At 38.6% G+C, this 17,165-nt stretch overlaps 3 protein-coding genes and 1 pseudogene across 5 annotated transcripts; all 4 read right to left on the bottom strand.

The window, feature by feature from the left end:
- Positions 1–43: 43 nt before the first annotated feature.
- Positions 44–2,469, bottom strand: LOC106365590 (cold-responsive protein kinase 1). Of its 2 annotated transcripts, none has more exons than XM_013805019.3 (7): positions 2,176–2,469; positions 1,817–1,900; positions 1,583–1,698; positions 1,287–1,497; positions 964–1,207; positions 735–885; positions 44–645 (listed from the first exon to the last, which is right to left on the bottom strand). In XM_013805019.3, exons 2-7 carry the CDS (start codon positions 1,872–1,874, stop codon positions 235–237), a joined length of 1,191 nt encoding a protein of 396 aa, XP_013660473.2. In that variant the 5' UTR covers positions 1,875–1,900; positions 2,176–2,469; the 3' UTR covers positions 44–234. The 2 variants fall into 2 exon arrangements, with proteins under 2 accessions (XP_013660473.2, XP_013660472.2); XM_013805018.3 differs by having other exon boundaries at positions 1,817–1,906; positions 2,176–2,468.
- A 1,128-nt stretch (positions 2,470–3,597) lies between these two features.
- On the bottom strand, positions 3,598–6,749 carry LOC106365591 (probable methyltransferase-like protein 25). Of its 2 annotated transcripts, none has more exons than XM_022702651.2 (12): positions 6,531–6,749; positions 6,355–6,450; positions 6,183–6,266; positions 6,038–6,112; positions 5,651–5,731; positions 5,361–5,500; positions 5,022–5,255; positions 4,754–4,928; positions 4,571–4,654; positions 4,362–4,491; positions 4,147–4,283; positions 3,598–4,068 (listed from the first exon to the last, which is right to left on the bottom strand). In XM_022702651.2, exons 1-12 carry the CDS (start codon positions 6,651–6,653, stop codon positions 3,880–3,882), a joined length of 1,548 nt encoding a protein of 515 aa, XP_022558372.1. In that variant the 5' UTR covers positions 6,654–6,749; the 3' UTR covers positions 3,598–3,879. The 2 variants fall into 2 exon arrangements, with proteins under 2 accessions (XP_022558372.1, XP_022558373.1); XM_022702652.2 differs by having other exon boundaries at positions 4,371–4,491.
- A 320-nt stretch (positions 6,750–7,069) lies between these two features.
- LOC106363905 (B3 domain-containing protein At1g16640-like) lies at positions 7,070–8,146 on the bottom strand. Its single transcript, XM_022703741.2, has 2 exons — positions 7,940–8,146; positions 7,070–7,575 (listed from the first exon to the last, which is right to left on the bottom strand). Exons 1-2 carry the CDS (start codon positions 8,006–8,008, stop codon positions 7,228–7,230), a joined length of 417 nt encoding a protein of 138 aa, XP_022559462.1. The 5' UTR covers positions 8,009–8,146; the 3' UTR covers positions 7,070–7,227.
- A 5,992-nt stretch (positions 8,147–14,138) lies between these two features.
- On the bottom strand, positions 14,139–14,995 carry LOC106363907 (annotated as a pseudogene).
- Between the last annotated feature and the right edge of the window lie 2,170 nt (positions 14,996–17,165).

Raw genomic sequence — 17,165 nt, 5'->3', positions numbered from 1 at the left:
GCTCTTTCATTACTTATTAAGATATTTTATTTCTTAGGACCAATTCAGATTTCAAACTTATATACATACACTCAAATCTTAGTTTACAACTGAAGACAACCTTAACAAGAGTGAGGCAGAAAACCTCAATTCTCTTACAGTTGCCTATCAATTCAAAAATCTAACAGAAAAACCTCTGTTTGCATCCAAGAAAGAAGAAAGATGATGAAACATCAAAACACTTTTTTGTCTTTTCTAAATAGTACTGCTGAACGAAGAAACCGCAGCAGCTGATGAAGCCCCTGATGAGTAAGCATTTGAGTTGTCTCTAGTCCCAGAGCTAGACGAGGCATTATAAGAAGAAGGGTTCGTGTAGTTCTGTCTGTTCACTTCGTCGTCTGGCTTTGTTTCCACCACGGGTCCTCTCACTTTCAAGTCCATAAAATCAGATATCAAACCCGGCCTGGTTATTTTCCTTGTGTCTATATCCTTCTCCCCTGTGAGCAGCTTCACCACCGTGGACATCGTTGGTCTCAGCTTTGGACTGTCTTGCGTGCACAGAAGACCGATTTTTAGGTACCGGCAAGCTTCCTCTGCGTCGAAAACTCCGTTTAGCCCTGTGTCGACAAGGTCCACGAGCTCGTTCCGCTCATAAAGTTCCCAAGCCTGTGGAATGCAAAAGAAAAAGGTTATCATCTCTCAAAACAAGAGCTTAGACGCTTAGACATGTCTAACTAGACCAGATAATGACTTACTCTTTCTAGGAGATATTGATACTCAGTGGGTAGCCGAGTGTTTTTGTTGCTTCTTGCGCTGACTATCTCCATCAGAAGGACTCCAAAGCTGTATATATCTGCTTTACGCGTCACCTGTCCTCTAACAGCATACTCCGGAGCTAAATAACCACTGCACAAAACGGATATGAACACATGTTAAAATACCTGAAGGTTTAAGCTGAGAGTAAAGAAAAAGAAAGGAACTCACATTGTACCAGCGACACGAGTGCTGACATGAGTCATGTTGGGTGGCATAAGCCTGGCGAGTCCAAAATCAGAGATCTTGGGGGATAAGTCTCTGTCAAGTAGAATGTTGCTCGCCTTGATATCTCTGTGGATAATGTGCGGCCTTACTTCTTCGTGAAGAAAGGCAAGACCTTTAGCAACCCCAATGCAGATATTGGCACGAGTTCTCCAATCAAACTGTATCCCACTCCGAGTGTATCCCCCAGCTGAAAGAAAAAACACATTCATTCGGTTAGAAAATGATAAGCTGACACCATAGAGAGTAAACAAAACTAGGAGAGTTACCTAGAAGGGTCTTGTCAAGGCTCTTGTTCTCGAGGTAGTTGTAAACGAGAATCCTGTGGTTCCCCTCCACGCAGCAACCATAAAGCTTGACAAGATTCTCATGCTGTATCTCTGATATCACGTTGATCTCAGTCAAAAACTCTCTAACGCCTTGTCTTGACTCAGCCGAGAGGACTTTGATAGCTGCGATCTTTCCATCTTTAAGATGGCCCTACAGTCATCCAAAGCGTTAGCAAAGATGAATTAGATCATTTGAATAAGAAGAGTGCAAAACGAGTGTGTGTTTTCTCATTTACCTTGTACACAGAACCAAACCCTCCTTCACCAATTTTATTGTGGGGATTGAAATCATCTGTAGCCTGACGAATCTCTTTGTATTTGTAAATCTTTACGTTTTGTATCGATGCGATTCCTGTTTTGCAAAAAAAAAAAAAGACACAACACACTAAAATTAGAGGAAGCCAGTAACATGACTATGGAAGAGTTAAAGCTCAGAAACTAGTAATCATCCTCTTGGTTTAATTAAGTACCTCCATCATCAACTTCAGAAGGTCTTCCTCCCCTCCGTGAGAACCAGGAGCAACCCATCAATGTAAGACAGAGAGACCCGTCAACTGTTTCTGCCATTACCAACGAAAAAAAAAACGAGACGCAATTAAGAGATTTGACTTCAAACTAGTGAAACCAAACATAGATCGATTTCAATTACTCCTCAATAAGAATCTCCCCAAAACAAAAAACACCCTAGTGGGGGGGGGGCATAAACCTCAAAAGGTAAAGCAGCAGCAAACAAAAAGCTGTCAACTTTGAATTTTGGCTTTTTTGTAACAAAACATAGAAACATTAGCAGATAAAACGAAATTCAAGACATGGAGAGAGAGAAACCCACCTGAGAGAGAGAGAGAGAGAGAGAGAAAAAGAGATTCAGACAAAGATCGCAGGTAGAAAGACTTGCTAAGTTGGTATAAAAAAGGCAGTGTCTTTACGCGATCAGAGTCGCTCTCTTCTTTTGCCGCGTGTGTGGATATCAGATTACGGATTCGTTGAAATGGAGTACTAGATGGGAATGAATACGGAAGACGGGTCTGGTCTTCGAATGGTGGCTGGGTAAAAGTCAATGAGTCACTCGTAAGCACACGTCAGCATCTTCTTGTACGTTGCTCCGAGACGACCAAGCACGCTACCGTCTCTTTTTTTTTATAACTTTTTTCATGTTTTAAATGTCTCTCCGTTATGATTAACCACTTTTAATAATTGTTTTGATTATTATTTTACTATTTTGTAGTATTATTATTATTCGTCTTAGCTTTATGCTTCGTTCATGCGCATAATTCTTCATTGTACTTTGAATTAAATCTTTGCTTTTTAGAATATAGGCGTTTTCCCGTACAAAATGGTAGTCAATTTCAATAGAGAAAAAGACAAAAATAGCACTAAATCAAGTTTATGTTCCCAAACTAGCACTCAAAGTCAAAAGCCACAAAAATAGCACTTAATGTTTTATCAAAAGTTTCACAAACTTAGGGTTTAGAGTTAAAGGGTGGGGTTTAGGATTTAGGGTTTAGGGTTTAGGGTTTAGAGTTTATGGTTTAGGGTTTAGATTTTAGGGTTTAGAGTTTAGGGTTTAGGGTTTAGAGTTTAGGGTTGAGGGTTTAGAGTTAAGAAATGAGGTTTTGGGAATAAGATTTCAAATTTTGAAAAATAAACTTAGAAATGATAAACTTAGAAATGTGCTATTTTGGTCATTTTAGTTTTTGAGTGCTATTTTTGTGATATAAATTTAGAAAGGTGCTATTTCAATATGATGAACCAATTATTAGCCTTCTTGGTTATAATAGTCAAATAAATGTTTTTTTCAACATGTATCCTAAGAAAATCTAAACATATTTTTTTTTGTCAAAAAAAAAGCATCATGATATATATTCTTTTGTACTGCTTAACTTTTTTTAATTCAAATAGTTGAATATATATCCCTCACACATATTCACACACACAATGTATATGTTGTAATAATGAACAGCGTGTCAAATGAATAAATATAATTACAAATACACTAATCTTTTAAAACTATGAACAAATTTATTGACTAAGATTTTTATATAGCTGTTTAGTTTTGTACTATAACAGAATCAGGTAGATTTAGGTTTCAAATTGATGATTTCAGTTTTTTATTATTGCAAGTTGTAATATGAACGTGAAATAACAAATACTAAAAATGGAGTTGCTAATTAAGAATGGCGAATTTGAATGGCCGAGTCAAAATAATAATATTAAACATATAGACTTATGTGATGGAATGCATAAACAATGATTAAGAAGAAACAAATCATGAGTTTTGAAATCAATTACGGTGGAAAAGTCAAAGGAAACCTTAATACATTTCCTAGTTTGTTTCTTGTACATCACGAACAACAAGAAAGAAATAAAAGTGTGTTCACACAACGGAAAAAAGCAGCGTCCTCTAGACACTTTAGGTGAATTCTCGTAACTGCTCAATGACCTTTGATCAATGCATAAAACTCAACGTCATTCAATTCCAACAGAAACACATTTCACACGTCACCCTAAGATCAGAAGAGAGTTTTTTTAAGCTTTACGGCAAAAGCCTTTTAGCAATGACGGCGACGTTCCTAGGTGAGATGGTGGGGTCGAAGATGGGAAGCATTGTAACTTGGATGGAGTCTCCTTGTTCTTGGAGAAACATAAGTCTATCAAGCAAGATCAATGTCTCAAGCACTGGTCCTAGTGCAGCTCGTATAGACCAGTAAGGTCCTATCAGTTCCTACATATTTTAGACAAGCATCCATCAAATGCATGAGAGAATCAGAGACAAAAGAGAGAGTTGAGGAATAGCTTTTACCGTGAATGCATGAGCTTCATTCCATGTGGCACTCAGGTCGAGATCTTGAGGACGTTCTAGATTCAGGCGGGAAAATGCTGACAGGCAAAACTTCTCAAAAGAAGAACTTGTATGCGTCATGGATTTCTTGTCGGTGTCTGCAGTTAGTTATAGAGATTAAGCAAACCAATCTTGGTCTCGCCTAATTACAGAATCTAATCCATCTAAATCCTAACCTTTCCTACTTGTTTCTAATTTTGATGGAGTTTCAAGAGCTTTTCTTTGCTTCTGACGACGGAAGGCCTTCCCTTGCCGCCCAATAGAAGGACTTGTCGCCAAAACCTCTGGATAATGCTTCGAAAGAACCTTCAAAGAGTCAATACGTTGTTGCTTTTTTAGAGACAACAGCTGAAAATCCGCAAACAAAACCAGACTTTATATTTACCATTTGGAAAGCAGCACGAAAAGAATGCAACTCGAAGTTCTGCAGACCAGCATCTTCTCCCAAGCTGCTCCATCTCTCAGCACTCTGATAAAAAAACACATGAAATCTTCAATAAATAGATTACGGAGAAGAACATATACAACAACAACAACGCTACAACATTCAGAAACAGATATGCAATACCTGACAAGCTAGATCACGTGCATTTTTGCCAAGCGAGAATCCCAAAGATTTGAGACCAGCGCTCATCGGAAAACCACATTTGGAACAAGAACTCTCACTAGCTTTTTCAGATAATAAGTTGTAACAGCAGCCAATGCTCACTACGGCTTTAACTTCTTCACACTCCATAAAAGTCCTGAAGAAATCAAGTTGCACATTGTTTTAGCTTTTAAGGTCTAAGAGAAACCAGATGAAACAACTGCAGTCTGCAGCAAGCATTCAAACTAACCTTAGCATTGTGACAGAGAGATCTCCACATGCATGGAGGCCAGCGAGCACAAGTGAACACGGTCTGTTTGCATCACTTGATGATTGTGAACTCTTTGGACCTTCATTCAATGCAGCTGCATCTAAATCCAAGTCATTTTCCTCCAGGGGAACATTGGTCAAGGATTTTAACATCTCTGTGGAGAGTACACGGCATGTAATCGTTGTTGGAGCATCTGGGCACTTGTTTCCTGAACTAACAGAGAAGAGGTTAAGTCTAAAAGACCAGAGTTGAGTAGCAAGAATAAGGAATAGACACTGAGTAACTTTCCAAGCTAAAATGAATAGACAATGTGCTTACCCAGATTTACGCATCTGTGAAGCAAAATGCTTTCTTATACGTGCTGCTCGTGCATCAGTTACATTTCCATGATGAGATGATGAATCAATCGCAACAACTGAGTGCTTATACTGGAAAGAAAGAACCTGCGCTAGATACCCCTGAAATAATATTTTCACAATGTTACATTTGCCATTGATGTTGTTTAACAAACACTTATGGAAAACTATATACAATAACATTATATTAAAAGCGAAAAATTCATCAAGCAAAAAGTTCCTTGGACAACCAAAGGGATTGAAGTCAGGTACCTGGCCAGAACCGACATCGATAACAGTAGATTCTCCAACACTGTTAACAACTGAGCTGACAACAGAGGAAAGAACTTCAACCTGCTACCAAGAAATTCATGAAACACACATTTACCAAATAAACGATTGAACAAAAACATTGGTTTTGCAACCAAGGAATTTTTATATAAATGTTATGAGATTTTAGGTGATTATCGCAACTAGAATACTTCTCTATTTTTTACATGTGAAGTAACAAATGGTTGGACCTGATCATCTATTTTTTAGATATTCTCTTTTCAATTTGAAGTTACTTGGACTGGGGTTAGTCACCAACTGAAAGAAACAGCTGTGCATACTTCTGAAGGTCATATACCAAAAAGTAGACATCATTGAAAGAAACTGTACCTCATGTTTTTTCTTGAGATTCATGCCTTGTGAAAGAACGGTGCTAAGCGGTGCCACATTCACATCTGAGAGCATCTGCCAACAGCGGAAAAATGATTTTAACATATTCAGTCTAGAGTCTATGATACAAAGGGAGAGTTTATACCGTCTGTAAATCAGCTTGCTCTCTAGGAAACGATAGAGACCTTAGCGTGTGGACAAAGTCCGTGAGTGAAGCAGGCCAGTGATCCTAACACACACACACGCATATTAGCTAAACTAAAACTAGGACAGTGTGTTGTTATTAATCAAACTCTCAATCATGAAGAGCTCTTTACCTGGACACTACCGGAGGGAATAAGAAGAATATTCTCCGGCTTCTCATTCCTTAGGCAGCTCATCCATTCCTCGTCAACATCTTCCCATTGCTTATCCTGAAATTAACAACACACCCATCAAAAAAAGGCGTACTTTTTAAGATTGTTTCCACCGGAAAGATCAAAACTTTGGATACCTTGAAGAAATTGACAACGTGGGCATTGATCAGGAAAGAGAAGGGTTTAAGGAAATCAATAATTGCGGTGATCCATTCTATAGTTTCAGATCTCGTGTTGCAAGAGTACTTGCCGCTCTTCATTTTTCCCCGACGGCCCAAGTAGGGAAAGGATTGAACTTTCCGCCGCTAAACGCCGGCGAAAATAACAGAGAAGAACACTTGGCTTAGCCAGTCTAAACATATTTCTAAAAACACCTCGTAACTTTTTAATTTGTTCAAATTGGGCTTATACTTATTATTTCTAACAAATTAACCCTTCCCGTCACGTGACCAAAGCTGAAACCTTCTAACTTAAACCGAGTATTCAACATTCAATGCTACCAAATACTTTATCTCGTTCTCTTTTTGTTAACACTCTCTTGTGTGGGATACAAAATTACAAATAACACATGAATGATAAACAACACAACAGTACGCCGATCTTTATATGTTTTGGCCACGTCCGTTTCTGCAAAAAAGAAGAAAGCAAGGGATCTGTTGAATTTCTATCAATGTTCTAAACCGTTAAAAACAAGGATTTATAGCAAGACAACAAAGTGTGTTCGTTCATTAGATTAAACATCTTGTTACATAAGACTTTTAAATAAATAAACTGATAAACTAACTTCAAAAGCAGCATTTGTTTCTCCCTACGTGGATGATACAGACTCAAGTTTCAGTTACTCTTGTTCTTCTCTTCCTCTTCCTCTTCCTCTCCTTCTTCTTCGCCTGTTGCATAGTCACCAACATCTACTACGGCTTGAGGAAAGACTCTAAGCTCGCTAACCCCGCCATGACCGAATATGACAACATAAAAGGTCCGGTCGCAGTCATAGATGAATTCCATCATCTTACCGTCTTCAAGCTCGTTATCCTTTACAAAGTTTTCCCAACCAACAGTTAAAAACACCGTCTCTCCTCTCTTCTTCATCCTAATCGTCCAGGATCTCCCATAGTAGTCTAGGAGCTCCACTGTATTTGGCAATGGATCCGGAAAGTATTCGTTGAAGGCCAGCGGAATCGCCTTAACATACAAAATCAACCTCTCAGAACACACAATAATAGCAGCAACGCACAACACAAGAGACTCTAGTCCCAAAAAGATAAGAGAGTCTTGAATGTTTTTCATCAGCAGCTAAGGCTGCTCTAATCATATTTAAATAAACTAAGAATGTTAATAAAAAGCAAGAGCCAACAAACAACAGATCTGATAATGACACATTACTGCTTTTTTGGGCTAATTTGAAGCTACAGAACAAAAACAATTTTAAGGACTCTAAATTTTCTTAAAAATATATGTACAAAATATTATTTTTACTCTGAAGAAAGCAAGCAAAAGAAGAAATAGAGAGAGAGAGAGAGAGAGAGAGCGAGAGAGAGATTGTCACCAATGATTTAGCTGACTTATGTGAGATGAAAGGCTTAATAAACCGTTGGTCCTCATCAGGGGCAGCCATGGGAAAGAGTAATGTAGCTACGATCAAAATCTAGAGATTTAAGAGAAAGTAAAGAGAGACACTTTAAATCCTTGTGTACAGAAACGGGGAGAGAGCTCACTTTCCTTTGGAATTTTTTTTTGTTTTGTCGTTTTTCTGAGCTAAGGAAATGAACTCTTAATACTACTATTGGGCCAAAGAGGGAAGCCCAGTAGCCTCATTCAAACCCGTACAGACTGAAATGACAGCGTTTTGATCTTGAAGCTAATAGAACTCAAAACCCTAAAGTTTTCCACTATATAAGTCTCACTCCTTTAATAGCCGAAGCAGGTTCTTGCATCCGTCTACGTTTGTCATTGTTAATGTTCTGAAAAATTCCAATTGTTTTTTTTTTTTTGTCAGATAAAATATGATTTTTTTTGTCAATGGTACTATTGGTTTTTGTGTGTGTTCTATAAAAAAATTATGAGAGGGAGAGAGCGATGATAATGATGATGATGATGTTACCATAGAACAATCCAACTCTGACATCTTCTGATGAATTTTACATCATGCACTACCATCTGAATCTCGCTCTCTCTCCAATCATTAGTTAGGCCAATGACAAGTTCGATTCGATTTTGTTAGACGCACATATTGTGATAATCAAGGAAATATCAGGATTTATGATTATGATAATAAATGTGTCATTCAGAAGAATTTTCAAAGACAGACCATGAATATGATTTTGATAATAAAGTTGGCCTACAAGAATTTGATGGTGAATATACCCTAGAAATGCCATTAGAAAAGGAATTTTTTACTCTCTAGAGCATTTAGAGATAAAATCAAGACTGAATTTGACCAATATCTTAAAAGAATCAAATAATTAGGTAAATACCCATGACTAAATTTGTGTGGACTGAATATTGCAAGTTGTAGAAGCGAAATGACTATCATGTCCTTGGGTTAGGTCAACTTTAGATTGGAATTGTATGAGTTTTCTAGTTAATTGTTATTTCTATTAATTATTAGCCTAGGTATTATTTCCACCTTAAATACGTGAAACATAATTAGTCAGACATTTTTAACGAAAGTCATCACGTTTCTCTTCCAACGATCAAGAAGATGCGTTTCATCCCCTCTAAAACCCACAAAATAATTTCTTCCTCAAATCCTAAGGTTTGGAGTGAATTAAATATTAGGATTACAATAATTCAGAGACTCACATCTCATCTCAGTTCTAAATTTTCAAGAAAACCTCTCACTCTCTCATGATCTTCTGCTTCTACAAGAACCGTCTCGCTAACCCCCACAATTATCCGCCTCACCACAATGCATGAATCATAATTTTCTATGGATTTTGACCAAATTGACGCTATCTTTATTTTGAATTAAGTAGATAAATATCGTCTGAATATATGAACAAGATGTATGTGTGCTTAACCCGGATAATTATTAATATAACATCTAATATTACATTTAGCTAATAAATTATTTGTTACAGGCTATTAAAAGTGTTAGCAATCTAATGTTAAAGCAGATGTTACATAATGTGGTTTGATATCATGTTTATAGATTGTTCAACATTAAAAACACTATTATAGGTGATTTATTATTTGTCTTTAATATGTTATGTGTATAGATGTCCAAAATAAAGATATAACGGATAAATCAATTTTTATACATTCTTAGATATGTTAGCCTTATAACAATGAATTCATAGACTAATCTAAAATATCAATGCAAAAGAAAAAGTAAAACTTATGTTATTATATAAGTTAGCGGGTTACCAAGAAATTTTAAAATATTAATTAAAAGATTCATGGTTAAATGTATGATGATTGTTATATGCTATAAATTATTTTAGCAGTCTAGAAATGAATTTTAAAGTCAATTTAAAGGTATACTTAAAATTTTACATGGCTAAAATATTTATTGAATCAAATTAAATTGTTGGAAGCTTTCAATATTGTATTTAGCGCATAAAATTATTCTTAACAAGTTAAACAACTATAAAAATCACAATTACAAAAGTTAGAATATTACAAAATTGAGAAGTCGGCAGTATCTTTTTTATCTTTTCTCAGGCTTGCTAAGTTCACTTGTAACCGTGGATGTAATAAAGGGTCTATTTGTGGGGTTGCATCATTGTTGGTCGGTTACTCGATGTCTTAGCCGGCTAGTTTGGTTTGTGACGGCTTAACATTTAAGTGACCGAACTTGATTTTCTTTTTTTCATTTCTCGGTGCAGTTAAGAAGGCGTTTAGCAAGGTGTCTCTTGTAGAAACCTGTTTAAAAAAAAAAAAAAAAGAGAGAATGGTCGAGTATCTTTGTGGTGGTCGAGTCGCGGGCAATAAGGATCGATCGAGAAGTTTTAAAGTACGAGGTGGACGAAGAAGTGATCGTGAGTGAACTATGAGTCGAATAAGTTGCTCGACCATAGTTAGAAGATGTCCTAGATTGATGAGACGGACGTTTTGGAAGCATAACAATTTTGGAAGCAAGACGCTTTAGAAGCTCGACGGTTTAAAAGCATGACGTTTCTTAACCACGAAGTAATCCTCAAAACTTCGTATCGGTAATATATTATGTTGGAAACATAATATGTTGGAAGCAGGATGGGAATTAAGCAGGACGGGAAGCAAGCACGACGGGATCGAAGCACGACGGGAAAACCCGAAATTGGGCAAAAACCCTAATTTCGGTATTATGAAAATTTTCGAAGAAACCGGAGGCTCGGGAAATATTTTTCATCAAGGTCAGAAATATTTCGGAGTTTATGAAAATTATTCAGACCATCAGAACGGGAGCGGAAAAATATTTGGGGTTAATCGCGGATCAGAAATTTACCGGAAGGACCGAAATCAGGCCAATGGACCGAGAAGCTCGAGGTGGCTCATTGCATGGGTTCAGAACGTGGTGTCAACCATCTAACAAGCTGAGTGTCTCCAGAAGCACGAGGTGTCGCCGTGCATGGAAGCTGTACATGCAGCCTGACATGTAGAAGCACGAGGTGGATCGACCAAGCACGAGGTGTCTCCGCGCATGCAACCGAAGCATGCTGATCGACATGTGTGTGCTGCTGTGGCGCCTTGCATGATCTCTAGTCATGCAGCCTGACATCTGGGAGGAGTGGTGGCGTCCTGCATGTGTCCTGGACATGCAGCCAGCCATGCGGAGCACGAGGTGTCGCCGCGCATGCGTCCGAAACCATGTGGAGCACGAGGTGCCGCCGCACATGCGTCCGGAGCCATACGAAGCGACACACGGGGTGCCACCAACCTGAATCTGATTGGCTGGTGTTTTCTATAAATACCAAGCCACCCCCTTCAGTTTCAGACATCCAGAACACACCAAAGCCACTTCAAAAACGTGGCTAGAGAGAAAGAGAGAGAAAGAAAATGGTCGATTTAAGAGTATGGTCGATTCTGAAGACCGATACTCCACCGAGAAGGCCAGTTCCGTCCAATCGACGATTCTCTGCGATTGTGACGCGGAAGCTCTGTTCAATTTAATCCGTCCAAGCCAGTCATATTCTATAACAATCAAGTGGAGGTGCCGTCCGGAGTTAGTTCAGATCCACGGGTTCATATCAGTCGAAGTTCTGCTCGATACTCCGCCGGGAAGTCCGAAGAACTGTCCAGAAGCTAAAGGAGGTTCTGTCCGAGTCCAGATCAGTCCGTCCAGACCTGTTAGTGTCTTCATGATGAAGCCAATGTTATGTCCAAGTCGAGATCAGTCCAGTCCAGTCAAGACGTTCATCTTGGGTTTTGGCCAAGTCCTCTCCGATCAACGAGCTGCTTCTCGCCTAGAACACTGTGAGTTGGCTTGTGTGAATTCCACTTGGAATTTAGGGTAGTTTTGAGTTGGTTTGTTTGAATTCCACTTGGAACTTAGGGAAGATTGAATCGCATATAGAGTAGAATGCTCATGCTATTGCATGATAGAGTCCTTAGGGTTATTTATTAAACCAGACTCAGTTTAGCACGGGCTAAGCTGAGAAGAAATGGAATTAAGACTGAGATAATAACCTGACTAGGACTAGGATGCATCATGATTTATATTCTTGCGTGTTGATATGGTTGAGTGCAGGTTCCCGTTATCTTTAAAGATAGTTTCTCAGCAGGAGGCTGAACTATCTGGGTAACGGTTTGATTGAGTAGATTGCTTGAGTAGATTTAATTAAATGCTTGCTCGTTTAATTAATCTTGTTGATTGAGGTTAGTCATTTCTTGGTAAGGGAGTGATTAACTGGTTTAGTTGTTTAGTGGTGATATTGTTGTTAGTGTCGTAGAGTAGAGTGTGATGCCATATAGCTTGTGTGTAACCCACCATGCTAGGCATGTTTAGGGGTTGATTAGTGTTTCATCAACCTCGTACCCAGCGGGTTTAAGGAAACCCCTTATTCGCTGGATCGAGAGCACTCAGAGAGACGGGGTCATGGCCTATGGCTGAGTGGTTGCACGACGGGGTAGTGACCGGCAGTGATCCGAACGTACTGTGGGCTGTCTTGCGGTGACCCGAACGTACTGTGGGCTGTCTTGCGGTGACCCGAACGTACTGTGGGCCGCAATCGTTGTGTGACAACTGGAAGTGGCACGAACGTACTGAGGCTGTCGCGCGGTGACCCGAACGTACTGTGGGCCGCGTTCGGTTGAAAGTTCCTTCTCCTAGTCTTTGTGATAGGGAGATAGGATATTGTCGAGGATGATGAGGAGGAACACAAAGTCACCATTTCCCGGGTTAGAGTGTGGTGTTGTGTTAGTTTGCCGTAGAGGGTTATGGAACCCTTGAGTTAGTGTAGCACCGATATACGGTGTTACGAGTTAGATCTAGTCGTAGTTACTCATAGTTATTATTGTGATTGTGTTTGGTGTTTGATTGTTTCCTCGCAGGTTCTGACATTAAGTCCTTAGTCTGGTTTAGGTACGTACCTGATTATGCTTGGTGTGTATTTGGTTAGTGTAGGCCTGACGTCGGCCTGTATGTGTTTGAGGGATTGCTTGTGAAGGGTGGTGGATATTATAAGCTATGAGGTATCATTGGTTGACCGATCATGTTCTTGTTTGATTGTTGGTCGACCGGTTAATGATACTTATATAGTGTATGTATCTAACACTACATGAGTACTGAACTCAGGCGTATATATGGTTAACGAGGGATTGGTTGTTGACTGGTTTTAATGCAGGTTCCCGTTACTTGAAGCTAGATCATGGCAGGAGGCCAAATCTAACTTAGTAACAGTTTGCTTAGCTTTAGCTTTTATTGCATGCTAGGGCTAGATTGATTGTTATTTCGGGTTGTCTGGGTTAGAGTATAGGTTGCGGGTAGAGGCCGCCAGCTCACTGAGTAATACTAGATTACTCATCCAACTCTGTTGTCCTTTTTGCAGGTCGCTTTAGGTAAGGATGATCGGATAGCTTGGTGCTAGACGTTAGGACCGCCGGTGTAGGTTTTCATGCTTTTTGTAAACGGTATTGTGAATTGTGTTATGTTGACTCGATTTGGCGTTAGGCCGGGCCCAATCTTGAATTATTCAATGTATGAATATTTCTTGAATCAATAAAAGTAATTGTTTTATATACGCTTCATGAGTACTCTGATATTTGACTAGTCCGGTCTAACACAATGTTAGGTCGAGGTACGGGTTGAAAAGCCTTAGGCCTTGATCTAACGGAAAACGCTAAGTCTATGTACGGGTTGCAAAGCCTTATGTCTTGATGCAGCGGGACGAGTTAGGGGATGAACTGGTGTAGGTCGTGGAGTAAAGTTTGTGACTCTGACCGGATCGTCCCTAGCCCGTCAAGTAGCGCTTCCGGACCGTGGTGTTGGGTTGAACGGTCAGTCATGTTCTTGTTTGATTGTTGGCTGACCGGTTGGTCTTTCATCTGCAACCCTTGGTGTGGGTCGTCCGTCGGTCATGTTCTTGTTTGATTGTTGGCCGGTGGGTCGACCTATGTTTAGGACGGTTCAGGGGTGTTACATCTCAGGTCGTCTTGGTTTGTAAAATTCAGTTGTAATCTTTGATGTAATATATAATCTTTGTATTTTGATCTTGTGCACAATATCTTAGTCATGACAAAATTTTATAACCAACTACAGTTCTTACGTGCTAAGAAGAAATTAAGCTGGTTATTTCAGGGACTACTAAATTGTGTAACAGTTGTGATGGAGGAGAAAACAAAATATTATACCAATAGATTATTATAAAAATACTGAAATGAATATGTAAAAGTTATACAATGATATTTGAAACATAATCAAACTTTTGTGGATGATTTTGAGAGATTTTAATTATAGAACGAAACCTTTGATGGCGATTGTGTTCTGTGATAATGAAACTTCATCTCTCTCTTTTATGCTGTCCATGAGCATATCAAAACAAAGCCCATAAGCTACCATCTAAATTGTAGAAACCATGGCGTCAATTGATTCGTTATCACCAAAAAAGTCAGGAAATTCAAATTAGATCAAAACTCAATAAAGTTGCCAACTTTGAGATAAATTTCAAAAACCCAGAAACGCAAGATTTAATTTGGTCAAAGAAATCATCTTTGCCTGAAAAAACTCTTCCAAGAACTTCCACAAGATCCAGACACACCACATGAATGTACAGTCTTGGACTGGTCAATACCAAGCTTCTTGTTGATAAACCCAACCTTGAAGTAGATCGACCTTATTCTCATAGACATCCAACCAAATAAAAAGCCGCTTCACCTGAATACCCTCGAGCTCGGTGATGGATCCGTAGCTAATGCATCCGGATACGGTCTTGTCGAACGAGGTACTCGAATTCTATTTTGCAGGGATTGGGTAAGTAGACGTCGTCGTCGGAGAGGGTGAAGTTGGCGACGGTGTCGGGCAAAAGGCCGCTTGGGAGGCCGTTTTTGGGGAGGATGTTGTTGACGGTGGAAATCAAATTCGGGTCAGGTTCGAAGAGGGAATGGTCGTTGTGGTGAGGAGGGCGAGAGAGAAGAAGACCAAGAAGGTTGATAACAAAAAATCTAGCAATAGTGCGGGGGATGATTTTAGTTACGGGATATAATGAAATTAATAAAATATAGCAACTTGTCTCTCACAAATGAGGTTTCGTGTGATATTTATTGGATAAGCAGAAGAATTGTGTTGCCTTAGAAATATCAAAGAAAGAAATCGTCCAGGAGTAGGGGTATAATGGTCAGTAAGGTTTTGAAAACAAAAGACAAAATCCCTAAATGTGCAATGAGCTAATTATGCAATAATCTTTGTGTGTACACTGCAATTACTCTAAAATCAATTCAATTCTACTCTATTTCTTCCTCTAAAATAGAGATTGTTATTTTCACCTCTATATTTAAGGAAGAAATAGCAATCATTTATAATAGATACATACTTTTTTATTCAAAAAATGATCCGTTAACTTTTTATTTTAACAATTATAACCAAAATAAATATTTTTAATGAAAATGTACTGTTTATATAAATATATAATCATACTTTTATTTACATAATAGTTTCTATAAAAATATTCAGTGTAAATAATATCATAATTTTATGAATGTTAAACTAAATTGAGTTGGTTTTCAACTTTCACAAATAAAAGGTACTATATATCAAGAATATTCCTTTTTAAAAGAAGAAATATAGGAATAAATTGGAGACAAATCCATCTCTATTATAGAGTTTTCCTATTTTAGAGAAAAAATAGGGAAATACATTGGAAATGGTCTAAGACACTTTATCACTTTGTAATTTCATCCCAAGGCACATTCCACTTGACAGACACATTATGAGTGTTCTTTGTCCATCTTACCCTTCTTTCAACTCAAACATTATTTTTTCTATGTAAACACCCTATTGCTCTCTCGTTATCTAAATTGAATCAAGAACACAACCCTAATTAGCATCAACCGAAACAATTCATTGTCAATAGCATCAATCTTAAACAAAACCTTTTTCTCTCCTCTTCACTATGTCTTCATCATTCTCACGCTTCTCTCGAAAACACCTTTTTCCATTTTATTTGCATATCGGCTAACGATCACATCGATTGAAGAAGAAGGAGACAAAACCCCATAAGAGCTTCTGACAAGAACAAAGCTTTCTGTAATGGAGATTTAAGGAAGAAGAAAGAGATTGCAAAATTGAGAGAATAACGATCGAGGGTTGGTGAAATCAGTTTCGTGAGGCGACAAATTTGAACCCTCTGTTCGTGACACGATTGTTTCCCAGATCTACGGCCATGACGAAGCGGAGGTCAGTTTGTGGAGAATCTTTTCTAATTTTCTCAGATCCTCACACATCTCATATGTACTACAATGGTGGAATCTCTCTTCTCCATAAGAACCATAGCTCTCCATTGAAAAAGCATCTTAATTTCTCAGACCCTTGAGGGTACAAATCTATAACAGAATTGAAATAGGATATGTCGATATCTTCGATGGCGAATCTGGTTTCGCGGTGATTCCGGCGACTCGAGATGAGTCTTGCTCGAGTCGACTCGGTACTAGATTTTTTAGTCTTCATGTTGTGATACGACGAGATTGTTTCGGGAGTGAACCCGTGGAGAAACAAGATGGATTGTGGGTTCGAACTTGGTTCTGGTTGTGGTGAGTGAGGAACGAGTCAGGTCAATGGAGAGGATGTGTTGTGTTTGTTGGAGAGGAGCAGCTTAACTCAACGATTGATTCTGCCAACTCGAGTCGTTCCTCCTGAGTTAATTCAGAAGTCCTGGTGATGACGATCTCAAGCTTTATCTCTCTCTCTCTCTCTCTCCTCTCTCTGTTGGAGGAAGATGACAGATTTGATTACAGTTGTTTGTGGATGTGGACACAACTTTATGGATAAATTTTTATGTATACAAAACCTTGTTCATAACTTTTGTTTTCTATCCATATATTATTGGTTTCCCTTAAAGTTCTTGGATGTGTATTGGATTTGATCCGGTCTACAACTTGTCGTATCAAACAAAACAGAGAAAATTATGTACATAATCTTTTTTTTTTTGTGAGGGTTTTGATAACAGAGTCTGTGTCCACGTTTTGTGGTATAACTTTAGTAACATGAGCATGTCCACGTATTGTGGTATAGTTTTGTGGAATCAAAACAGAGAGTTTGTCCACATTATCTACTATAAACACATTAACATCGCATGTCCACACATTACTCATCACCCGTCCACATATACTCCATCCATAAATAACTCATCCACGCATCA

Source organism: Brassica napus, chromosome C5 (genome assembly GCF_020379485.1).
Source record: "Brassica napus cultivar Da-Ae chromosome C5, Da-Ae, whole genome shotgun sequence".
Classification (NCBI taxonomy): domain Eukaryota; kingdom Viridiplantae; phylum Streptophyta; class Magnoliopsida; order Brassicales; family Brassicaceae; genus Brassica; species Brassica napus.
This window is presented reverse-complemented; position numbering and strand designations above follow the sequence as displayed.

Bases quoted from the DNA above. Each gene is read 5' to 3' on its own strand.
- LOC106363905 (XM_022703741.2), bottom strand. From the start codon at position 8,008: ATGGCTGCCCCTGATGAGGACCAACGGTTTATTAAGCCTTTCATCTCA. The intron at 7,576-7,939 runs GTGACAATCTCT...TTGTATGTTAAG, and splicing joins ATAAGTCAGCTAAATCATTG to GCGATTCCGCTGGCCTTCAA.
- LOC106365591 (XM_022702651.2), bottom strand. From the start codon at position 6,653: ATGAAGAGCGGCAAGTACTCTTGCAACACGAGATCTGAAACTATAGAA. The intron at 5,732-6,037 runs GTACAGTTTCTT...TCTTGGTAGCAG, and splicing joins ATCTCAAGAAAAAACATGAG to GTTGAAGTTCTTTCCTCTGT. The intron at 4,284-4,361 runs GTTAGGATTTAG...AACTAACTGCAG, and splicing joins ATTAGAAACAAGTAGGAAAG to ACACCGACAAGAAATCCATG.
- LOC106365590 (XM_013805019.3), bottom strand. From the start codon at position 1,874: ATGGGTTGCTCCTGGTTCTCACGGAGGGGAGGAAGACCTTCTGAAGTT. The intron at 1,498-1,582 runs GTAAATGAGAAA...GGATGACTGTAG, and splicing joins GGTTTGGTTCTGTGTACAAG to GGCCATCTTAAAGATGGAAA. The intron at 646-734 runs GTAAGTCATTAT...TGCATTCCACAG, and splicing joins ATCAATATCTCCTAGAAAGA to GCTTGGGAACTTTATGAGCG.